Source organism: Desmodus rotundus, chromosome 12 (assembly GCF_022682495.2).
Source record: "Desmodus rotundus isolate HL8 chromosome 12, HLdesRot8A.1, whole genome shotgun sequence".
NCBI classification, from domain to species: domain Eukaryota; kingdom Metazoa; phylum Chordata; class Mammalia; order Chiroptera; family Phyllostomidae; genus Desmodus; species Desmodus rotundus.
In genome coordinates this window covers 51,304,185-51,327,054 of record NC_071398.1, presented here as the reverse complement: position 1 = coordinate 51,327,054, position 22,870 = coordinate 51,304,185, and the positions used below count along the sequence as shown (strand labels likewise).

Sequence of the window (22,870 nt, the reverse complement as noted above, 5' to 3'; positions counted from 1 at the left end):
TGGGTAGTTTTCCAGAGCAGCACCAAAAGCTTGCAAGTTCGATCCCTACATGGGGACACAAAGGAGGCACCCTATTGATGCTTTTCTCTCACAGTGCTGTGTGTCTCCCTCTCTATCTCCCTGTCTGTTTCTATATGACTTCTTCTCTAATAGTTAGTAAACATACCCTCAGATGAAGATTAAAAGTAAATATATATATACGAAGATATTATCAACGATTATAAAAAACAACTTTCCACACTACTCAATGTGAAATTATTTAGATTTCTGGCAACAATACTGACCTCAAATCCTTCCCCCCTATGGGGTTTCAGTACAGCAGGAATTGGGGCAGCTGGGAGAGAAGGGGGCAGTGCCAACACACCAGCCTGCCAACCCCAAGATCTACCCAGAAACCTGGGGAAGCAAACTGTGCACCTACAGTCAACATATGAGGACACAGCAACTCCTAAAGAGTGAAGGGAACGGGACACAGAAAGCCTAGTCCAGGTCAATGGTGAGTGTAAAAGTCATTATCTTTTTAAAGAGAGAGTTAACTTGCTAAAGTTTGTGGCAATGAGGGAGAAAGAAGGACCCCTGGAGACAGAATCAAAGGTGAACCCAAGGCACACTGCTGCTGTCCATGGCTCCCCGGGTGCATATCTGGTAAGGACCCTCATAGGTTATAATAGGAACAAACTCAACCCTGAAGAAAGGGGGTGCAGGCATGCCAAAGTTGAGCACAAAGGGGCAGTCAGTGTCTTACCCAGCGAGGATACGTGAGCAAAGTTCTCCAGCATCACATCGAGGTACAGGCGTCTCTGAGCCTCATCAAGGAGGCACCATTCTGTCCTGGACAGATACACAGCCACATCCTCAAAGGTCACAACAACCTGTCAGAATTAATACAAATGAATCCAGAATAGTCTGTCTGACATCAGCCCTGCCCGATGCTGTTCCAGAACAACCTTTCCCACTCCCAAAACCATCCAGGATGCCCAGCCTAGAGGGAAAACAGCCCTGCTGCCTGCTGTCTCATCAGTCTCATTAATCACTCAGATCGCCCTCAGCAACAACAGAAAAGATGGGTGGAGCAGCAGATGAGCAGGCCTCTATTATCAAACCAAACTTTCAAGACTCCATCCTTCCTGTCCAGAAATTCTAGGGAGTCTTGCAGATCATGCCTCTACACAGAGCCAAACATGGGCTTATGTTTCACCCTTCAATCCCCACACCAAGGACCCAAGACCATGACTTCACACTTCCTCCAGCTGGGCACAGTGTGATGTCTTCCTCCTTCACCGCTTCACACCCCAGTTTCACCTCCTCAGCTCTGCCACCTCCTCCTCCAACCACAAGCATCACTCTGAAAGCACCAGTGAACTTAGCCTATGGCTTCCAGACAGTGCACAGGTATTTCAGAATGACCTAGTACAACTCAGGCAGGGCAGAAAGAATTTAGGGACAACTCCTGACAGGTGGAAGGAGGATGTAGGAGGCCACAACATCTCACCTGAGCTACTCCTTCTGGGCACCAACAAAGGAAAATGGTTAATGGCAGGAAGCCCCTTGGACAACCACAGGACTGCAAACTAGAAGGAACCTTCCCAATAGGAGTCTAACTCAGAGTTTGGCACCAAAAAGCTTGGACAAATTGACCCACCCTTGAAAAGGGTAAACCCCAAGAACTATTTCGCTCCTGTGTCGCCAGTTGTCCCGCCTCCACTCAGAGGCACACGTTTTGCATCCTGCACTGTGTCGCTCACACTGGACTCTTCCTTTTTGCTACCTGAATAAAACTTGTTTTGGTCTAACCCTGATTTGTTATTCAAATTGACCCTAGCCCAGTCAAGGACACGAAGGTTTTCCCACACGCCAAACTTTTCTGAACGTGACAGGGCAAGAGCAGCCCCTGGTGTGTTACATGTTCAGTAAGAAAACTACCGTAGGCCCTTCAGCCCGTCACCCTCTCCCGGCTGCGGTCGCACCATGTGTCACCCACGACCCTCTCACCACATTGGTCGCCTGGGCCTGGGATGCAGGACGTGATGCCCTCACAGCGACGGTCCTGCAAGGTTCAGTACGGTGATGGGGAGGGACCGGGATTGAGCACTCACCTCCACTCCGTGCTTCAGCGCGCCCTCCGCCATTAGACTCTGGGCCAAGCCGGGACAGAGCAGAGCGCAAAAAGGTTGTCCCTGCAATGGGGGTTCCTCGGCTGCCTCAAGGGCCGGTCACAGGAGCAGCTTTGCTGGGTCTCACAGCTACTATGAGGAACACAACTATGTCGCCTACTCTACTCGATATTTTCACCTCACATGCTGAACACCTAATGAGGAATCTGGGAGAACCGGAAATGCCTGCCAATGGAAGGCACAAGTCCCGCCCTACAGGAGTACCCAACCGGAAATGCATTTCAGAGGTTTTATTGGCTCATTGTCTTGCTATTCCACACCTGCCTTCTAGGTAATGGAGATCTTACACTCCAGGATGGCATCCTGTATTACACTAGCGGCTTCCAGGGGTGGACTTGCAAATTTACACACCAAGAAGACCCTGAGAATAATAAATGTGCAGTATCGCCTTCCAGTGAAGATCATTTCTCAGGCGAGGGTCTCTGGTACGCCTGCAAGGCCTTTGATTAAGAGCTTATGACACGTGGCTCCTTCAGGATGGATGTGACTGGGGAAGGTTGTTCAAGTCCCTAACGCTATCTACCCAGCCGCATTGTACTGGCTTTGCGAAGTTAATGTATTAAAACATGCACTAATACTTAACTGCATCTATTCCTGATGCGGCCAGAAGTCTGAGCTTTGCCCATGCAGCAGTGTGACTGCAGCCCACACTGATTTGGTCAGATGCCTCGTTTTAAATTATATATTCTTTTTTTACTTACAATGCAGTACATTTTGTAAGACCTCAAAGACATGCAGTTTCTGGAGTTCCGTCCAGAAATTGCATTTAAATTTCCAGGCCCACCAAGAATATACCAATAAAGCTAATCACACCGATTATTTCTTCCTCAATGCATATTGTAGTGTATGAAATGTCCAGTAGTACTGGGTCAAAAATGAAAATATTCATACTGTAATTTAAAAATTACTTAAGGTCACAAAATGCAAACAATAATCTGAGACTTTGTTCTGTTGCACACAGTCTTTTTCCAGTCTGAGGGACTTGTATTCCAGCTGATGAGAGTGCATTTCTGAAGCTTAATAAAGCACATCTCAATAATGTGGGATAGGACCCATGGGAAGACTGTGAACCTTTACTAGGTTAACAACAGGGTTACCCCATCAAACATATAACATATGTTACAAGAATATAGGACAAACCTTACAAAATAGAACAAGATGCAAAGCATAAACATAAAATGGTGCCCCTTTATTTGTAATTTAAATATCAATAAACAAAAATTAATTGTAAAAAAACTAGCAGAAATAACGTGTGACAAAGTTATTGCTATTTTCATTACTGTGAAAACAGTTTTGTAGTTACTGTAATGAAAGAGAACTTGTGCGTTACGTAGCTAAAGGCGTACAGGTGAGATGAGGATAACTACGGCCGTGTCAAAGCAGTAAGATTAGGAACACAGTCATGAATTCTATTTCGTGAGACACCAAGAAACACTTGTAAAACCTGTCAAGAAAACGTTCTAAAATACAACTAGCAATATGATCAGGGAAATAAAGTAACTTCAAGCTAAAGGATGGGGATGATATTACAATTCAATGAGAATTGTTTGAACTGAGTCAAAAAGTTAGCTGATTCCTCAACTCTGCTCAGGGGACCACAGCTATGCCACAGTATTATTCTCTTTAACACGACTGACACTTTTTCTCATATAGATTGAATAATAAAAAGTGTACTTGTATCTCTTCAATAACTGGGAAAATGTTTGACTTACAAGTAAGTGATAGGATACAATGCAAATGCAGACACATGGAAAATAATAGTCTAAAGCCCCAGGTCACTTACAACAGCTGCCCAGTGCTGCTTACTCACTCTACTGAAAATGGAAAATCAGTAACACTTAGACAGGCTTAGAGATTGAGCACTAATCGTAGACATTCTACTGACAGCAGTTAGTCGGGAACAAGGGGCAAGGGGTCCATTCTAGGAGTGTCCACCCATGCCACCTGGTGCTTTTAAATGGTCTGTATTGCTTAGGAAAATGTTCTGGGAGCAGACAGCAAATACCACCAACGATGATCAGTACTCACCCTCTTCTCTGAAAAGGCCCCTGAGACATAACAATGTTAATTGCATCATGGAGACATACACCAAACCTAATTTGGCCAATTGGCTGCTGTCTGGAACAATCAGGAGTAAGATTCTCAGTTGTGGCCAAAGAGCCTGTTAGTGGAGGGAGGGCTTGTGTTCCAAAGCACTATGGTTACTACCCAGAGATCTCTGGTGCTGACACAGGGAGATTGGAAAGGAAGATGTGGCTGCTGAACATGGTCAGGCCTGCAGGGAACAGATGGTGAGTGACACTGTCTCCTGCAGCCAGTCCTCAGAGTACAGGGTCAAGTGGGCACTGAGTTTCCTGTATGAAAAAGAGATGGAGTCCACAAGGGGTGTAATGATACTATAGGTCTCTATTGTCAATTCTGAATATGTTCCAGAAATCACGTACCGCTGTCCTAGTACTGCAGAGTTAATGTCTACAACATGTTGCAAAAACACTAGAAAGTCAAAATGATGCACCACATTCTCTACAGGTAATAAATTTGAGCCTGTGATGCAAAAGAAAACTGAAGTTTTAGAAAGGCCCACGCCTGAGTCACGGGGGCCTCCTTAGTGTCCAGCTATGTGCTGAGCTCTAAAGGCAGTAGATAAAATATACCTAAGTCTCAAGGTAGATTCCCCTGGAGAAACCAAGGAAATGACAGGTAATGTCATTCATGGGAACAGGTAATGTTCCCATGAAGACTGTGAGCCAGATGTTAAGCACTTTAAGACATCAGAACAAAGCTGAAAATTTGTGATAATTGCAACAATGAAAACAGCTGCAATAGCTGTTATCCATTTTACTGGTCTATGCTGTCTCTCTGCCCTGCACTGATGCCCTAAATGCCACAATGGAGAACGTCCCCATCTCTGCTGCCAGACTTAAGTTTGACTGCAGACTTTTTAAAAAAGATTTTTTCAAATATTTTTTATGTATTTATTTTTAGACACAGGTTAAGGGAGGAAGAGGGGGAGAGAAACATCAATGTGTGGTTGCCTCTCGCACGCCCCCTACTGGGGACCTGGCTTGCAACACTGGCATGTGCCCTGCTGAATGTGGATCAATCCAGCGACTTTGGTTGCCAGGCCAGCACTCAATTCACTGTGCCAGCCTAGGCAGGGCAGAAAGATTTTTAAACTTATTTATTTTTAGACACAGTGAATGAGATAGACAAAATAAGGGAGGGGGCCCTTCTGATAACTTGGACGCCAGCTCAGGCATGTGCCCTCATGGGAAGCAAACCGGCGACCCTTTGGTTCGAAGGACTGCTCTCAATCTACTCAGACACACTATCCAGGGCACAAGGCTTTTTATTATATTATTAAATGTCAGAACTTACAAAAGCAATGAAGTGTGTTAAGTAATGAAGATTATTCTTTAAAGTATATGATATGTATCTACTACACTTTGTATAGTAAAACCCAATTTAGAAATATTTCACACTATTAAAACAATGATCACATCCCCTGAAAAAAGAAACGATTATTCCACAACGTGAAAATGACTTGTTATTCAAGGAATGAAAGAGGGTGTCACTGGAACATATACCTTTGCTGCTTTACTCTCTGATTTCTTAAAGGAGAGTAGCCCAAATTAACAAGGGAACATATACATTATGTGAGCACAGATTTGACTAAAACCGTATCATTAGTACATACACACCTCCAAAAATGCTCATCCTGAATCCTATAAGGAATGCAACTAAAAAGACAAAGAGCACAATAAATATTTCTAAAAATGTTAAATTCAGAAAAATTAAAGAAATGAACACTTTGTTGGAGTGAGGAACTGAACTTCGCATACACTTGGGGTAAGAATGTATAAAGGCACTATTAGTTGATGTCGTACTTTGTATGACTTTTCAAAATTTAAACATTCTACTTCTGAGATATATCCATAGTAGGAACATATAAAATTAAACTCCGATGTTGCCCAGAAAGTTTCCGTGCCATTACACTGAAGAAGAAAACACATTTTCAAGGCCCTGGTGGAGAGGCTCAGTGAATCAGTTGCAGCCTGCAAACTGAAGTGTTGGTGGTTGGATTCGCTGTCAGGGCACATCCCTGGGTTGCTGGGGCAAGAGCCAGCAGGGGACATTCAATAGGAGATCACACTTTGATCTTGTTCTCCCTCACTTTCTCTCTCCCTTTCCCTCTCCTAAAAAAATTAATAAAATTTTTAAAAAGAAAATACGTTTCATACAATCTAACCATTTACACAATGAGAAGTCTCCAATGTCAAAACAGAATAGACTTACAGGTAAAAATTTCCACGTTCACATCACACATTAAGACTCTGAAGAGTGAATAGTGAATCAGGTGGCCATGACGATGAGGGAAAATCTCCAACATTTGATGTCTCAATACAGCTTAGCTACAGTGTAAACTGTCTGGTGAAGTAAAAGAAAGAGGATGGAAAACAAATTTCCCACACTGACATATTCCTAAGACCTTTACCCAGACTGAAGTCTCTCAATATAATAGGTTAGTGTTACAAGGTAAACCATCTCAAATGGCACATATATAAAAAAACCTATGAACTGTGACATCATAGAAGAAAAAACCTATGTCTAGAACTAAAAGATTTCCCAAATACTCTTATAACAACTGAGTGATTGTGAATTTTCTGATGAGAACAGAGGCCATGACTGCTGGTAAGATATTACACATAATCTCAGAACTCAAAAGGCATCACTGGAGTATAAACTCTGTCATAACAACTGACATTACGAATGCAAGAAAAGGATTTTCCAAATTCACTGCATGCATAGGGACATTTCCAGGTGAGAAACTCTGATGACAATGCAGGCGACTGATGATAAAGGATTTCCCACATTCACTGCACTCAAAAGGACTTTATCCCATGTAAACAGCTCAACGATGACAAAAGGAGGCACTAATGATAAACGTATTTGCACATAAACCACAGCCATAAAGTTATTCTCCAAGGTGAACTCTCTGATGGCAACGAAGGGTAAAGCTCCTGGCAAAGGATTTCCCACATTTCTTGCACTCATAAGGCCTTTCTCCAGTGTGAACTCTGTGATGTTTATAGAGGCCAGACCTACTGGTACAACATTTCCCACATTCACTACATTCATAAGGCCTTTCTCCAGTGTGAACTCTCTGATGCTCCAAAACATTGGACCTCCTACGAAAAAATTTCCCACATTCACTACACTCATAAGGCCTTTCTCCAGTGTGTACAATGTGATGTACACGGAGGGCAGAAGCACTGCGAAAGCACTTCCCACATTCACTGCACTCATAAGGCCTTTCTCCAGTGTGCACTGTCTGATGTTTTTTGAGGTTAGAGCTAGTGATATAAGATTTCCCACATTCACTGCAAACATAAGGCCTTTCTCCAGTGTGAATTCTCTGATGATTCAGAAAACCAGACCTCCACCTAAATAATTTTCCACAATCTCTGCATGTATAAGGCTTTTCTCCAGTGTGAACTCTCTGATGTCTAAGAACATAGCTATAGGGGAAAGATTTCCCACATTCACTGCACTCATAAGGCCTTACTCCATTGTGAACGTTGTGATAGTTGTTAAGTGTAGTAGTGGTGTAAGATTTCCCACATTCACTGCACTCATAAGGCTTTTCTCCAGTGTGAACTCGCTGATGGTAACGGAGGGCAGAGCTACTGGTAAAATGTTTCCCGCATTCATTGCACTCATGAGGCCTTTCTCCAGTGTGAACTCGCTGATGGTAACGGAGGGCGGAGTTACTGGTAAAATGTTTCCCGCATTCACTGCACTCATAAGGCCTTTCTCCAGTGTGAACTCTCTGATGGACACGGAGGGCAGAAATTCTGGAAAAAGACTTCTCACATTCAAAGCACACCAAACACTGTCTCCCTGTAAAGAACCTCTGGTCATCAACAAGTGTGCCATCACAGCCCATGGCTTTCTTACATTCTCTTCGGCTGTAATGACATTTTGTACTTTGAGAAGTTATTCCAGACTGAGAGGTTCTGTTTGCCCTGTGCATGGTGTGAGTATCCTGTTGCTCAAGGTGTCCTGAGGTGATGGTGAAGTCTTTTCCAACCTGACTAGATGTACAAGGCTCCCATGACATATGGGAATTGCAGCTCTTCCCAAGTGAGACACTGTCCACACTGCTTAGGAGGTCATTCTGTGTTGTATCTTGTTCCTGATGCTGGTTCCTCCGTGCACTGAAATAAAATGGTTTTGCACATGCCCCACACCTCAGCAGAGTTCTGCTGTGTTCAGTTCCCTGCTGATCAACCAAGAGGAAAATGTCTCTTAAGACCAGCCCACATCTCTCACAGGGGTGGCCCTTCTGGGAAGTCAAAGCTGCCTTGGGATACTCTTCCTGTGACGCTTGTTCAGACAGTTTCTGTTCAGTGGGTGCCTCCACATCCTCTGCCACACAGCAGCAACCTGAACAAAAGCAAACACTACTGAAGTACACAGTGAACTAGTGTGGGGGTATTCTCATCACAAATTTCCACCTGTCATATGTAAGGATGATTCCCTGTGATAATTTGCAAGACAAGAAGGATATACTTTAAGAAAGGGTAATAGTGATTAGGCATTAAGAGAGAAAATAATGGGCCTCTTATTAAAGGAAGTAATGGTAGGATGTGGAAGGAGGACAGACAGGGTTTAATAGTTGTTCTCCTGCTGATGGCGGCCTGCAGGTTCATTCCTGCTGGTGATGTCAGGCTGTGCGGAGGAATGTGAATGTGCAAAAACCAATATAATGAACCCCAGCAGAGCAGACACTACGCAAGGTTCCTATGAAAAATTTGAAGCTTCAATGCCCAGTGACCATTGAGGTAACTTGAAGAGCACAACAAAAACACTCCTCACACAGAGGTTAGAGCTCTGGAGGTTATAGAGGCAGAGATGACCCCTGGCTAGAAGTCATAGTAGAAAAGATAACTATGAGAATTAACAAAGAGGCAAAGTGCCAACACTTGGAAAGGACACGAAGATTAAGTTGTGGCCACTGGTAATGGTAAGAAAATATAGTTAAACAGAAGAGGTTTCTCGTTATGTTTTAACAAAGCTGTGGCACAAAGCCCTCCCCAAGTGCCATTCCCTATCACCAGAGCCTCTCTGCGCCCATCCTGTCCAGGCTGGACTTATGTTCCTGTTGTGCTACACAAAGGACCCTTTCAGTCCCTACCAGTTGAGCAGTTACATGAAATAATGATGATGCAACTCCTAAGGGAGAACAGAAGACATACATTACCAACACTGTCATAGGACAACTGAGCACAAACAGACAAAAGGAAAAAGATCTATGGGGGTAGCATCAAGTGGATGGCAGAATAAAAAAACACAAATATTATGCTCGCTTCAAGAGTAATTAGAAAATTATCTTTCTAAAAGCAGCCCTAAGGAAAAACAGAAATAATTAGGGGGTCAATTTTTCCAAGAGCCATAAAGTGGAGCATAAAACAAGAAATAGCACAGAAAGAAATGCAAGGGAGATTGGCTTAGCAAAGATGTTTAGATTCCTAAGAGAAGGGTGAGCTTTCTCTCCAAGCCACTGAGCTTGTGCTACAGCGGACTCTAGTGGCCTGTGTTGTGAATGACCATGGCTGCCATTGTCTTTGAGAACTTCAGAAAATTCGGTAATATCTGCCCAAATCCCACAGATTTTATCTCAAAGGAACCTGTAATTCATCAGAAAGGATATTAAGAGGAATCCCTTTCGCTACAACGTATCTTATGAAGGAATAACATCATCTACTCCCAGAAATCTTTGCCACCAAGAACCCAAGAGGGACCGCTCGATTATTGGAAAACTGCTCCCCTGGCCACAGGGGACCCCTACAGCCTTCACTACTCTAACTTCAGCTCTGGGGCAGCCAGAAGAATGAGATTCGAAACTTGTCTTTACCCAAGTCACAGCACAGCATCTACTAAAAACACTCGTATTCACATGCAAATGAAACTTCATCTAGCCCCACCTTGTGTGTGTCACGGGGTTGAGTACTGGCCTGCTAACAGAAAGTTTGCCTGCTAGACTCTAAGTGCCTGACTGGAATTCTACGTCACATGACTGGAATTCTGGCCAGGACCCCAGTTGAGGGCATGCTTGAGGGAAGCAACCGACATTTCTCCAGCACACTGATGTTTCGCTCCCTTTCCTCCTCCCTTCCCAATCTTGGTAAATAATAAATAAATCTTTAATATAAAAACTAATTTTTATGGTAACCATCTCATAAAATGCTCAGACCTCAATACTAAGACCAAAAGAAATGTAAAAAAAAAATCACAAAAGGAATATCACAATTTTGTACGGCATTCCCAGTAAATGGAGATTATACATTGCCCAGGCTAAAATACAAATAATCATTTTTAAAATCCTCAGTGAGGGATAAGCAAATATACATGGAACTCAACATAATGAACAAACAATGTAGTCACAAAATATGGGGATCAGAGTTAGAAACCATAAAAAAAAGTGGAAGAAAAATTCAGGAATTGAGAAGAATATGATGAATAAAGTGAAAACTGTGAAGAGTTTCAAACTAGGCAAGACCAAGTATAAAATGGATATGCCATCTCAGAGGCAGATTATATGAAGTTTGAATACATTTAAAAAATTTTTTAATTTTATTTTTAAAACCTTAACTTTAAAAATAAAATTATTTAATTTAACATATGTTAAAATAATGTTAACTTACTTTTAGGGAAGAAAATGAAGGGAGACAGAGAGGGAGAAAAACATCAATGTGTGGTTGCCTTTCTCAGGCCGTCTACTGCAGACTGCAACCCAGGCACGTGCCCTAGACTGGGAATCCAACTGGTCACCCTTTGATTCGCAGTCCTGCACTCAATCCACTGAGCCACACCAGCCATGGCTGACTACACTTTAGAGACAACAGGACTAATAAATATACACAAAATATTTTATTCAGCTTGGCCAGGTGGATTAGATGGTTGGGTAGTTTTCCAGAGCAGCACCAAAAGCTTACAAGTTCGATCCCTACATGGGGACACAAAGGAGGCACCCTGTTGATGCTTTTCTCTCACAGTGCTGTGTGTGTCTCCCTCTCTATCTCCCTGTCTCTGTTTCTATATGACTTCTTCTCTAATAGTTAGTAAACATACCCTCAGATGAAGATTGAAAGTAAATATATATATACGAAGATATTATCAACGATTATAAAAAACAACTTTCCACACTACTCAATGTGAAATTATTTAGATTTCTGGCAACAATACTGACCTCAAATCCTTCCCCCCTATGGGGTTTCAGTACAGCAGGAATTGGGGCAGCTGGGAGAGAAGGGGGCAGTGCCAACACACCAGCCTGCCAACCCCAAGATCTACCCAGAAACCTGGGGAAGCAAACTGTGCACCTACAGTCAACATATGAGGACACAGCAACTCCTAAAGAGTGAAGGGAACGGGACACAGAAAGCCTAGTCCAGGTCAATGGTGAGTGTAAAAGTCATTATCTTTTTAAAGAGAGAGTTAACTTGCTAAAGTTTGTGGCAATGAGGGAGAAAGAAGGACCCCTGGAGACAGAATCAAAGGTGAACCCAAGGCACACTGCTGCTGTCCATGGCTCCCCGGGTGCATATCTGGTAAGGACCCTCATAGGTTATAATAGGAACAAACTCAACCCTGAAGAAAGGGGGTGCAGGCATGCCAAAGTTGAGCACAAAGGGGCAGTCAGTGTCTTACCCAGCGAGGATACGTGAGCAAAGTTCTCCAGCATCACATCGAGGTACAGGCGTCTCTGAGCCTCATCAAGGAGGCACCATTCTGTCCTGGACAGATACACAGCCACATCCTCAAAGGTCACAACAACCTGTCAGAATTAATACAAATGAATCCAGAATAGTCTGTCTGACATCAGCCCTGCCCGATGCTGTTCCAGAACAACCTTTCCCACTCCCAAAACCATCCAGGATGCCCAGCCTAGAGGGAAAACAGCCCTGCTGCCTGCTGTCTCATCAGTCTCATTAATCACTCAGATCGCCCTCAGCAACAACAGAAAAGATGGGTGGAGCAGCAGATGAGCAGGCCTCTATTATCAAACCAAACTTTCAAGACTCCATCCTTCCTGTCCAGAAATTCTAGGGAGTCTTGCAGATCATGCCTCTACACAGAGCCAAACATGGGCTTATGTTTCACCCTTCAATCCCCACACCAAGGACCCAAGACCATGACTTCACACTTCCTCCAGCTGGGCACAGTGTGATGCCTTCCTCCTTCACCGCTTCACACCCCAGTTTCACCTCCTCAGCTCTGCCACCTCCTCCTCCAACCACAAGCATCACTCTGAAAGCACCAGTGAACTTAGCCTATGGCTTCCAGACAGTGCACAGGTATTTCAGAATGACCTAGTACAACTCAGGCAGGGCAGAAAAAAATTAGAGAAAAATCCTGACAGGTGGAAGGAGGATGTAGGAGGCCACAACACTGAACCACAGCCCCTCCCTTGCGGCACTAACAAAGGAAAACAGTTAATGGCAGGTACCCCTCGGGCAATCACAGAAATGCAAACTACAAGTGCGTCTCCCAACCAGGTGTCCAACTCAGAGTTTGGCGCCAAAAACCTTGGACAAATAGCTCCCGCCCTTGAAAACGGGTAAAACCCCGAGAACTCCTGTCCCCGCAACTGGCCCACCTCCACTGCAGGAACACGTTTTCCTTCCTGCACTATGTCGCCGATACTGTCCTCTTTCTTTTTCCTACCTGAATAAAACTTTACTGTCACACTGATTATTATTCAAATTAACCCTAGCCGGTCAAGGTCATGAAGGTTGTTGGACACTCCAAACTTTTCTGAAGGTGCCAGGGCAGGAACAGCCCTCAGCGTGTTTTAGTTCAGCAAGAAAGCCGCCCTTGGCCCCTCAATCAGTCCCGCTCTCTTGCTCCGGTCACACCAAGTGTCACCCCGGACTCTCACCAGAACGGTCGCCGGGGCCAGGGCTGCACGAAGCGACGGGCTCACCGCGCCGGGCCTGCAGGGCTCCGTGCGGCGACAGGGAGGGGCCGCGGCCGCGCACTCACCTCTAACCGGCGCTTCAGCGCGCCCGCCGCCATCGGACTCTGTGGGCCGAGCCCGGCCAGAGCCGCGGGCAACAACGGTGTCCCCGGAGTGGGGGTCCCGGGGCAGCCCCAGGGGCCGGTCCCCCGAGCAGCTTACTGGGGCTCACAGATACTGCGGGCAACACAGCTCTGGCCCCTGCTCCACTCGATATTGGCAACGCACAGCCTGACAATCGAATAACGAATCTGAGCGAACAGGAAATGCCCGCCCACATAAGGCACAAGTCCCGCCCCACAGCAGTACCCAACCGGAAATGCTTTGCAGAGTTTTTATTGGCTCACTTTACTGCTATTCCACGCTTTCCTTCCTCTGGGTAATGGAGATCTTACAGTGAAAAGTGAATCTTGTATTATGCTAGGGGTTTCCAGCAGTGGATTTGCAAACTTACACACCAAGAAGACCCTGAGAATAATAGGTGCGCTCTCCAATGAAGATTGTTCCTCAGGCGAGGGCTCTGGAACGCCTGCAAGGCTTTTGATTCAGGACAAATGGTATGTGGCGCCTTCAGGCTGGATGCGGTTGGGGGAGGTTGTACAAGACCCTAACGCTATCTACCCAGCCGCAGTTGGACTGGTTTTCCGAAGTTAATGTATTAAAACATGCACTAATACTTAAGTGCATCTGTTCCCGATTAAGCCAGAAGTCTTAGCTTTGCGCGTGCAGCAGTGTGAGTGGAGTCCACACTGATTTGATCAGAAGCCTCTGATTTAAATTATACATTTTTTCCCTAACAGTGGAGTACATGTTGAAGACCTCAAAGGCATGCAGTTACTGGAGTTCACCCCAGAAATGGCATGTAAAGATACAGACCCACCCAGAATATAGTAACAAAGCTAGTCACACTGGTATGGTTTTTCCTCAGTTCATACTGCAGGAGCACTAGGTCAAAAATGAAAATGTTCATATTGAAATTTAAAAATTACTTAAGGTTACAAAATGCAAACGATTCCCTGAGACTTTGTTGAATTGCATGCAATCTTTTTGCAATCTGAGGAATTTGTGTTACTGTTGATGAGAATACATTATTTCTGAAGGACATCTCCAGAAAAGGGTGGGGATATGACCCATGGGAAGAATCTGTGAAATTTTACTAGGTTAATAACCTGGTTACCCCATCAAACTTATATGTCATAACAATATAGGACCAACCTTAGAAAATAAAATAAGATGCATACTGTAAACATAAATGGAAGTCTATTCATTTGTAATTTAAATATCAAAAAGGAAAATTAATTGTAGAAAAACTGGCAGAAATAAATTGTGACAAAGCTATTGGTATTTTCATTAGCATGGAACGGTTTTGTAGTTACTGTAAGGAAAGAGAGCTTGTGCATTACATATTTAATGGGCGTACAGGTGAGATGAGGATAACTACGGCCGTGTCAAAGCAGTAAGATTAGGAACACACTCAGGAATTATATTTTGTGAGACACCAAGAAACACTTGTAAAACCTGTCAAGAAAAGGTTCTAAAATACAACTAACAATATGATCAGGGAAATAAAGTGACTTCAAGCTAAAGGATGGGGATGATAAGTATCTACAAATGAACTGACACCTCATCTCAGCTTAGGGGACCATGGCTATGCCACAATATTATTCTCTTTAACATGACTAACACTTATCTTTTTCTCATATAGGCTGAATACTAAAAAGTGTACTCGTGCTCTTCAATAACTGGGAAAATGTTTGACTTACAACTATGAGATAGTATACAATGAAAATGCAGAGACATGAAAATAATGCCTGAAAGTCCCAGGTCACTTACAAGGCTGCTCAGTGCTGCTTGTTCACTCTTTGAAAATGGAAAATCAGTAACACTTAGAAGGGCTTAGAGATGGAGCACTATACTAGACATTCTACTGCATTTAGTTGGGAACAAGGGGCAAGGGGTCATTTTCAGAGTGTCCACCCATGCCACCTGGTGCTTTTAAATGGATTGTATTGCTTAGGAAAATGTGGAAGCAGATAGCAAATATCACGAAGGATGATCAGTACTCACCCTCTTCTCTGAAAAAGCCCCTGAGACATAACATTGCTAACTGGGAAACAGACACATAGACCAAACCTAATTTGGCCAATTGGCTGCTGTCTGGAACAATCAGGAGTAAGATTCTCAGCTGTGGCCAAAGTGTCCTGGGCAGTGGAGGGAGGGCTTGTGTTCCAAAGCACTATGGTTACTACCCAGAGATCTCTGGTGCCGACACGGGGAGACTGGAAAGGAAGATGTGGCTGCTGAACATGGTCAGGGCTGCAGGGAACAGATGGTGAGCGACACTGTCTCCTGCAGCCAGTCCTCACACAGTACAGGGTCATGTGGGCACTGAGCTTCCTCTATGAAGAAGAGGTGAACATTCCAGCAGGTGGGTAATGATACTACAGGTCTCCATTGTCAGTTCTGAATATGTTCCAGGTATCACGTCCCGCTGTCCTCAGTCCTGCGAGTGAATGTCTGTGACATGTTGCAAAAACACTGGAAGATCAAAATGATGTACCCCATTCACCACAGTAGATAAAGTCAAGCCAGTGATGCAAAAGAAAACTGAAGTTGCAGAGTCCCATGCCCGAATCTCCCAGGTCACCTTAGTGTCCTGCTGTGTGCTAAGCTCCAAAAGGCGGTAGACAAAATACAGCTAAGTCTCAAGGTAGTTTCCCTGGAGAAACCATGGAAATGACAGGTAATGTTCCCATGAATACAGTGAAGCAGACATTAAGTACTTTAAGACATCAGAAAAAGTTGAAAATTCATGATTGCAACAATCAACACAGCAGCAATAGCTGTGTTTTCCATTTCACTGCTCTTTGCTGTCTCTCTGCCTCGCACTGAGGCATCAATATTCCAAATGGAGAAATCCCCATCTCTAACGCCAGACACAAGTTTGAATATGGCCTATTTTAAAAAGATATTTAAATTTATTTTTAGACAGAGGCTATGGGAAAGACACAGTAAGGAAGACAAACATCAATGTATGCTTCCTTGTCACGGGGCTCCTTGTGGGGACTTGGCAGAAAACTCAGGCAAGTGCCCTCACTGGGAATTGAACCAGTGACCCTTTGGTTAGGAGGACTGCTCTCAATCCACTCGGACACACTATCTAGGACACAAGGCTTTTTATTATATTATTAAATGTTGGAACTTACAAAAACAAACCGTTGTACTTCAAGCCATGTAGGAATTAATGGCCCACCCCCGAAAAAACCCATCCCCTACTAAAAATTATCAACAACTCACTCACAGACCTCACATCTCATCAATCAAAGGCATCACTGGAGTGTACACTCTGTCATAACAACTGACATTACAAATGCAAGAAAAGAATTTCCAAATTCACTGCATGCATAGGGACATTTCCCAGGGTGAAGTCTCTAATGACAATGCAGGTGACTGATACTGATAAAGGATTTCCCACATTCACTGCACTCAAAAGGACTTTATCCAGTGTAAATAGCTCAACGATGACAAAAGCAGGCACTAATAATGAAAGTATTTGCACATAAACCACAGCCATAAGATTATTCTCCAGGGTGAACTCTCTGATGACCACAAAGGATAAAGCTCCTGGCAAAGGATTTCCCACATTTCTTGCACTCATAAGGCCTTTCTCCAGCGTGAATTCTCTGATGTCTATGGAGGACAGACCTACTAGAATAAGTATTCCCACATTCACTGCACTCATAACACCTTTCTGCAGTGTAAACTCTGATGATAATGGAGGTCAGAGCTAGTGGTATAAGATTTCCCACATTTACTGCAAACATAAGGCCTTTCTCAAGTATGAATTTTTCTGATGCTTCAAAAGCAAGGAACTCCGAGGAAAGAATTTCCCACATTCACTGCACTCATAAGGCCTTTCTCTAGTGTGAACTCTGATGAACACGGACGGCAGAAATTCTGGAAAAAGACTTCTCACATTTAAAACACTGAAAACAGTGGCTTCCTGTAAGGAAACTCTTGTCATCAACAAGTGTGTCCCCCACAGCCCATGGCTTTCTTACATTCTCTTCGGCTGTAAGGATATTTGCACTTTGACACGTCATTGCCAACTTAAAAGATTTTGTTTGCCCTGTACATGTTGTGAGTAGCCAGTTTGCAAGATATCCTGAGGTGATGAAGTCTTTTCCAACCTGACGAGACGTACAAGGCTTCCATGACATATGGGAATTGCGGCTCTTTCCAAGTGAGACACTGTCCACACTGCTTAGGAGGTCATTCTGTGTTGTATCTTGTTCCTGATGCTGGTTCCTCGTGCACTGAAATAAAATGGTTTTGCACATGCCCCACACCACAGCAGTGTTGTGCTATGTTGCGGTCCCTGCTGATCAACCAAGAGGAAAATGTCTCTTAAGACCGGCCCACATCTCTCACAGGGGTGGCCCTTCTGGGAAGACAGAGCTACTTTGGGATACTCTTCCTGTGACACTTGTTCAGAGAGTTTCTGTTCAGTGGGTGCCTCCACATCCTCTGCTCCACAGCAGCAACCTGAACAAAAACAAACCCTGCTGAAGTGCATACTGAAGTAGGAGGGGGTATTCTCATCACAAAGTTGCACCTGTCATATGTAAGGATGATTCCCTGTGACACTTTTCAAGGCAAGTGGGATAGACTCTAAGAAAGGGTGGTTGTGCATTACTAGGCAAGTAACACAGAAAATAATGGTCCGCTCATTAACTAAAGTACATTATAGTAGGACATGGAACAAGGAAAGGTAGGGTTTAAAAATTGTTCTTCTGCTGATAGTGGCCTTCAAAGTGTTTCCTGCTGTCGATGTCAGACTGTGTAGAGGAAAATGAATGTGCTGAAAACCCCGATAATCAAGCACAGCAGAACAGATACTGGCAAGGTTCCTATAGATCAATTTGTACCGTCAAGGCACAATGATCAATTTTTCCAAAGAGCTATAAAGAGGAGCATAAAACAAGAAATGCCACAGAAATAACTGTAAGAGAGAAAGGCTTAGCAAAGATGCTTAGATTCCAAAGAGAAGGGTAAGCTTTCTCTCCAAGCCACTGAGCTTGTGCTACAGCGGACTCTAGTGGCCTGTTTTGTGAATGACCATGGCTGCCATTGTCTCTGAGAACTTCAGAAATCTCAATAATATCTGCCAACCTCCCACAGATTTTAAAGGAACCTGTAGTTCATCAGAAAGGACATCAAGAGGAAGCCCTTTGGCTTCAACATCTCTTATGAAGGAATAACATCATCTACTCCCAGCAATCTTTGTCACCAAGAATCCAACAGGGACCACTAGATATTTGAAAAACTGCTCCCCTGGCCACGGGGGACCCCTACAGGCTTCATTACTCTAACTTCAGCTCAGGGGGCAGTGAGTAGAATGGGAAGTGACTTCTCTTCACACAAAACACAACACATCACCTACTAAGAACAGTCGAATCCATGTGCAGATGAAACTGCATCTAGCCCTGGCTTGTGTGTTTCACGGGGTTGACTACCTGCCTGCTATCAGAGCGCTCGCCTCAAGGTTTCCAGGTCCCTGCACATCCCTGCATTTCAGGCCAGGACCCCAGATGGGGGCGTGCCAGAGGCAACCAGTTGGCGCTGCTCTGGCACATTAATGTTTCTCTCCCTCTCCTTCTTCCAACCTTCCCTCTTGGTAAATAATAAATAAATCTTTAATATAAGAACAAATTCTCATGGTAATTGTATCATAAAATGCTTAGACCTCAACAGTAACATCAAAAGAAATGTAAAAAAAAAAAAGTCACAAATGGAACATCACAATTTTGAACTGAATACCGAATAAATGGAGATGTACACATTGCCCAGGCAAAAATACAAATAATCATTCTTAAAAACCTTAGTGAAGAACAAGCAAATACACATGGAACTCAACATAATGAACAAATAGAGTCATACAATATGGTGATCACAGTCAGAAATCATAAAAATATAAAACTGAAAATCTGGAGTTGAGAATATGACAAAGTGAAAACTGGAAAGAGAATTCCAAAGTAGGCATGTTCAACAGGGAAATGGGTCCATCATCTCAGAGGCAGATTATATGAAGTTTGACTACACTTTTTGTTTTTAAGATTTTATTGATTTTCTTTTTAAAGATGGGGAGGGAAAAAGAGAGGGAGAGCAACATCAAGGTGTGGTTGCCTATCTCGAGCCCCCTACTGGGGACCTGCCCTGCATTACAGGTATCTGCCCTAGGCCGGGAATCAAACCAGCAACGCTTTCGTTCATAGGGCGATAGTCAATCCACGGAGCCACACAAGCCAGAATTGACTAACATTTAGAGAAAACAGGACTAATAAATATACACAAAATATTTTATTCAGCTTGGCCAGGTGGATTAGATGGTTGGGTTGTTTTCCAGAGTAGCACCCAAAGCTTGTAAGTACGAACCCTACATGGGGACACAAAGGAGGCACCCTGTTGAGATGTGTATCTCTATCTCCCTGTCTCTGTCTCTCTGTGCCTACCTCTCTAACCGTCAGTAAACATATCCTCAGATGAAGATTAAAAGTGAATATATATATGAAGATATTATCAACGATTATAAAAAACACACTACTCAATGTGAAATCAGTTAGATTTCTGGCAACAATACTGACCTCAAATCCTTCCCCCCTATGGGGTTTCAGTACAGCAGGAATTGGGGCAGCTGGGAGAGAAGGGGGCAGTGCCAACACACCAGCCTGCCAACCCCAAGATCTACCCAGAAACCTGGGGAAGCAAACTGTGCACCTACAGTCAACATATGAGGACACAACAACTCCTAAAGAGTGAAGGGAACGGGACACAGAAAGCCTAGTCCAGGTCAATGGTGAGTGTAAAAGTCATTATCTTTTTAAAGAGAGAGTTAACTTGCTAAAGTTTGTGGCAATGAGGGAGAAAGAAGGACCCCTGGAGACAGAATCAAAGGTGAACCCAAGGCACACTGCTGCTGTCCATGGCTCCCCGGGTGCATATCTGGTAAGGACCCTCATAGGTTATAATAGGAACAAACTCAACCCTGAAGAAAGGGGGTGCAGGCATGCCAAAGTTGAGCACAAAGGGGCAGTCAGTGTCTTACCCAGCGAGGATACGTGAGCAAAGTTCTCCAGCATCACATCGAGGTACAGGCGTCTCTGAGCCTCATCAAGGAGGCACCATTCTGTCCTGGACAGATACACAGCCACATCCTCAAAGGTCACAACAACCTGTCAGAATTAATACAAATGAATCCAGAATAGTCTGTCTGACATCAGCCCTGCCCAATGCTATTCCGGAACAAGCTTCCCCACTCCTGCTGTCCAGAAAAACCATCCAGGGTGCCCAGCCTAGAGGGAAAACAGCCCTGCTGCCTGCTGTCTCATCAGTCTCATTAATCACTCAGATCGCCCTCAGCAACAACAGAAAAGATGGGTGGAGCAGCAGATAAGCAGGCTTCTATTATCAAACCAAACTTTCAAGACTCCATCCTTCCTGTCCAGAAATTCTAGGGAGTCTTGCAGATCATGCCTCTACACAGAGCCAAACATGGGCTTATGTTTCACCTTTCAATCCCCACACCAAGGACCCAAGACCATGACTTCACACTTCCTCCAGCTGGGCACAGTGTGATGTCTTCCTCCTTCACCGCTTCACACCCCAGTTTCACCTCCTCAGCTCTGCCACCTCCAGCCGCCGCACACAGCAGGCATCACTCTGAGAGCACCGGGTACTTAGAATATAGCTTCTAGACAGTGCTCAAGTATTTCAGAATGATCTAGTATAACTACGGCAGGACAGCAAGAATTTAGGGAAAACTCCTCACAGGTTTAAGGAGGATGTAGGAAGCCGCAACAGGTAACCTCAGCCCCTCCCTCGGGGCACCAACAAAGGAAAACAGTTAATGGCAGAAAGACCCTCGGGCAATCAGGGAATTGCAATTTTGGAGGACTCTTGCCAGCCAGGAGTCCTACTCAGAATGTAGCGCCTAGGAACTTGGAGAAATAGCCCCCACCTGGGAAAAAAGGGTAAAACCCCAAGAACTATCTCAGCATTCACTCCTGTCTCTCCAGTTGGCCCCACTCCACTCAGAGGCCCACATTTTGCATCCTGCACTGTGTCGCTCACACTGGCCTCTTTCTTTTTTCTACCTGAATAAACCTTGCTTTAGTCTCACCCTGATTTGTATGGAAATTAAGCGTAGGCCCGTGAATGACACGATGGCTGTCTGACACCCCAAGGTTTTTTGAACAAGCCGGGGAGTGAGCAGCCGGGGTGTTAAGAGGTTCAATAAGAAAACTGCCGTCGGTCCCTGAGCTCGTCACCCTTTTCTGCTCTGGTCACACGCCATGTGTCACCCTGGACCATCTCACTGGACCGGTCGCTGGGGCCTGGGCTCTAGGACGTGACAGACTCACCGAGCCCGGCCAGCAGCGAAGGGGAGGGACCGGGGTCTCGCACTCACCTCCACCCTGCGCCTCTGGGCGCCCGCTGTCATCGGACTCTGTGGGCCGAGCTGGGGGCAGTAAGGGGATCCCTGGGCTGCCTCAAGGGCCGTTCACTTGAGCAGCTTTGTGGGTCTCACAGCTGCTGTGGCGACCACATCTCCGTCGCCAGCTCTACTCTATATTCGCACCTCACACCCAGACCCTCTAATAACGAAACTGAGAGGACCGGAAATGCCAGTCGACTGAAGGCACAAGTCCCGCCCTACAGTAGTACCCAACCGGAAATGCATTTCAGAGTTTTTATTGGCTCATCGTCCTGTTATTCCAAGCCTGCCTTCTCGGATAACGGAGATCTTACACTGAAGGATGGCATCCTGAATCATCCAGCCCTTTGCAGGAGTGGATTTGCAAATTTACACCCCAAGAATACCCTGAGAATAATAAGTGCTCTGTATTGCCATCCAGTGAAGGACATTTCTCAGGCGAGGGTCTCTGGTACGCCTGCAAGGCCTTTGATTCAGGGCATATGACATGTGGCTCCTTCAGGTTGGATGTGGTTGGCGGAGGTAGTTCAAGTCGCTAATTCTAGCCAGCCTTCTTCAGTTGGACTTGCTTAGCTAAGTTAATTTATTAAAACATGCACTGCCCTGGCTGGCATGGCTTGGTGGATTGAAAGCTGGATTGTGAGGCAAAGGGTCACCAGTTCAATTACCAGTCAGGGCACATGCCTGGGTTGCAGGCCAGGTCCCCAGTGGGGGCACCTGAGAGGTATCCAGGCATTGATGTTTCTCTCCTTCTCTTTCTCCCTCCCCGCCCCCTCTAAAAATAAATAAGTAAAATCTTTCAAAAATGCACTAATACTGCACTAATACTTAAGTGCATCTGTTCCAGCCAGAACTGTGTAGCAGTGTGACTGGAGTCCACACTGAATAAATTATACATTTCTTGTTCAAGGGACTGATCTAAGAAAAAGAAAATCAAAGATAGGAACATTAAAATGACAAGAAACTCACAGCTATTAACAACTGAACCTAAAAACAACAACAACAAAAACTAAGCAAACAATTAGAACAGGAACAGAATTCCAGAAATGGAGATCACATGGAGGGTTATCAAAGGGGGAATGGGAGGGGGAGAAAAGAGGAATAGGTACAGGGAATAAGTAGCATAAATGGTAGGTAGAAAATAGACAGGGGAAGGTTAAGAATAGTATAGGAAATGTA

General features: G+C 44.5%; 3 protein-coding genes across 4 annotated transcripts in view; all 3 read right to left on the bottom strand.

Annotated features, from left to right (window-relative positions):
- The window catches only part of LOC112313823 (zinc finger protein 211), an 82,758-nt gene extending 69,418 nt beyond the window's left edge, over positions 1-13,340 (bottom strand). Inside the window, exon 1 of the mRNA XM_053915595.2 lies at positions 13,224-13,340. The gene's annotated coding sequence lies outside the window, so the exon portion shown is untranslated. The remainder of the gene's footprint in view (positions 1-13,223) is intronic.
- The window catches only part of LOC139440257 (zinc finger protein 551-like), a 65,888-nt gene extending 52,545 nt beyond the window's left edge, over positions 1-13,343 (bottom strand). The window contains 1 exon segment of the mRNA XM_024570449.4: positions 13,224-13,343. Coding sequence (XP_024426217.4) covers positions 13,224-13,256 — 33 coding nt within the window. The 5' untranslated portion in view covers positions 13,257-13,343.
- Positions 3,345-22,870, bottom strand: part of LOC139440259 (zinc finger protein 211-like) — a 35,572-nt gene continuing 16,046 nt past the window's right edge. Inside the window, exons 1-4 of one of the 2 annotated variants that reach the window (XM_071219855.1) lie at positions 21,665-21,898; positions 20,303-20,429; positions 11,889-12,015; positions 3,345-8,621 (exon numbers count right to left, since the gene is read on the bottom strand). In XM_071219855.1, coding sequence (XP_071075956.1) covers positions 7,150-8,621; positions 11,889-11,922 — 1,506 coding nt within the window. In that variant the 5' untranslated portion in view covers positions 11,923-12,015; positions 20,303-20,429; positions 21,665-21,898 and the 3' untranslated portion in view covers positions 3,345-7,149. Of the gene's footprint in view, positions 8,622-11,888; positions 12,016-20,302; positions 20,430-21,664; positions 21,899-22,870 lie in introns of those variants that run through there. The other variant, XM_071219856.1, reaches the window with a different exon arrangement.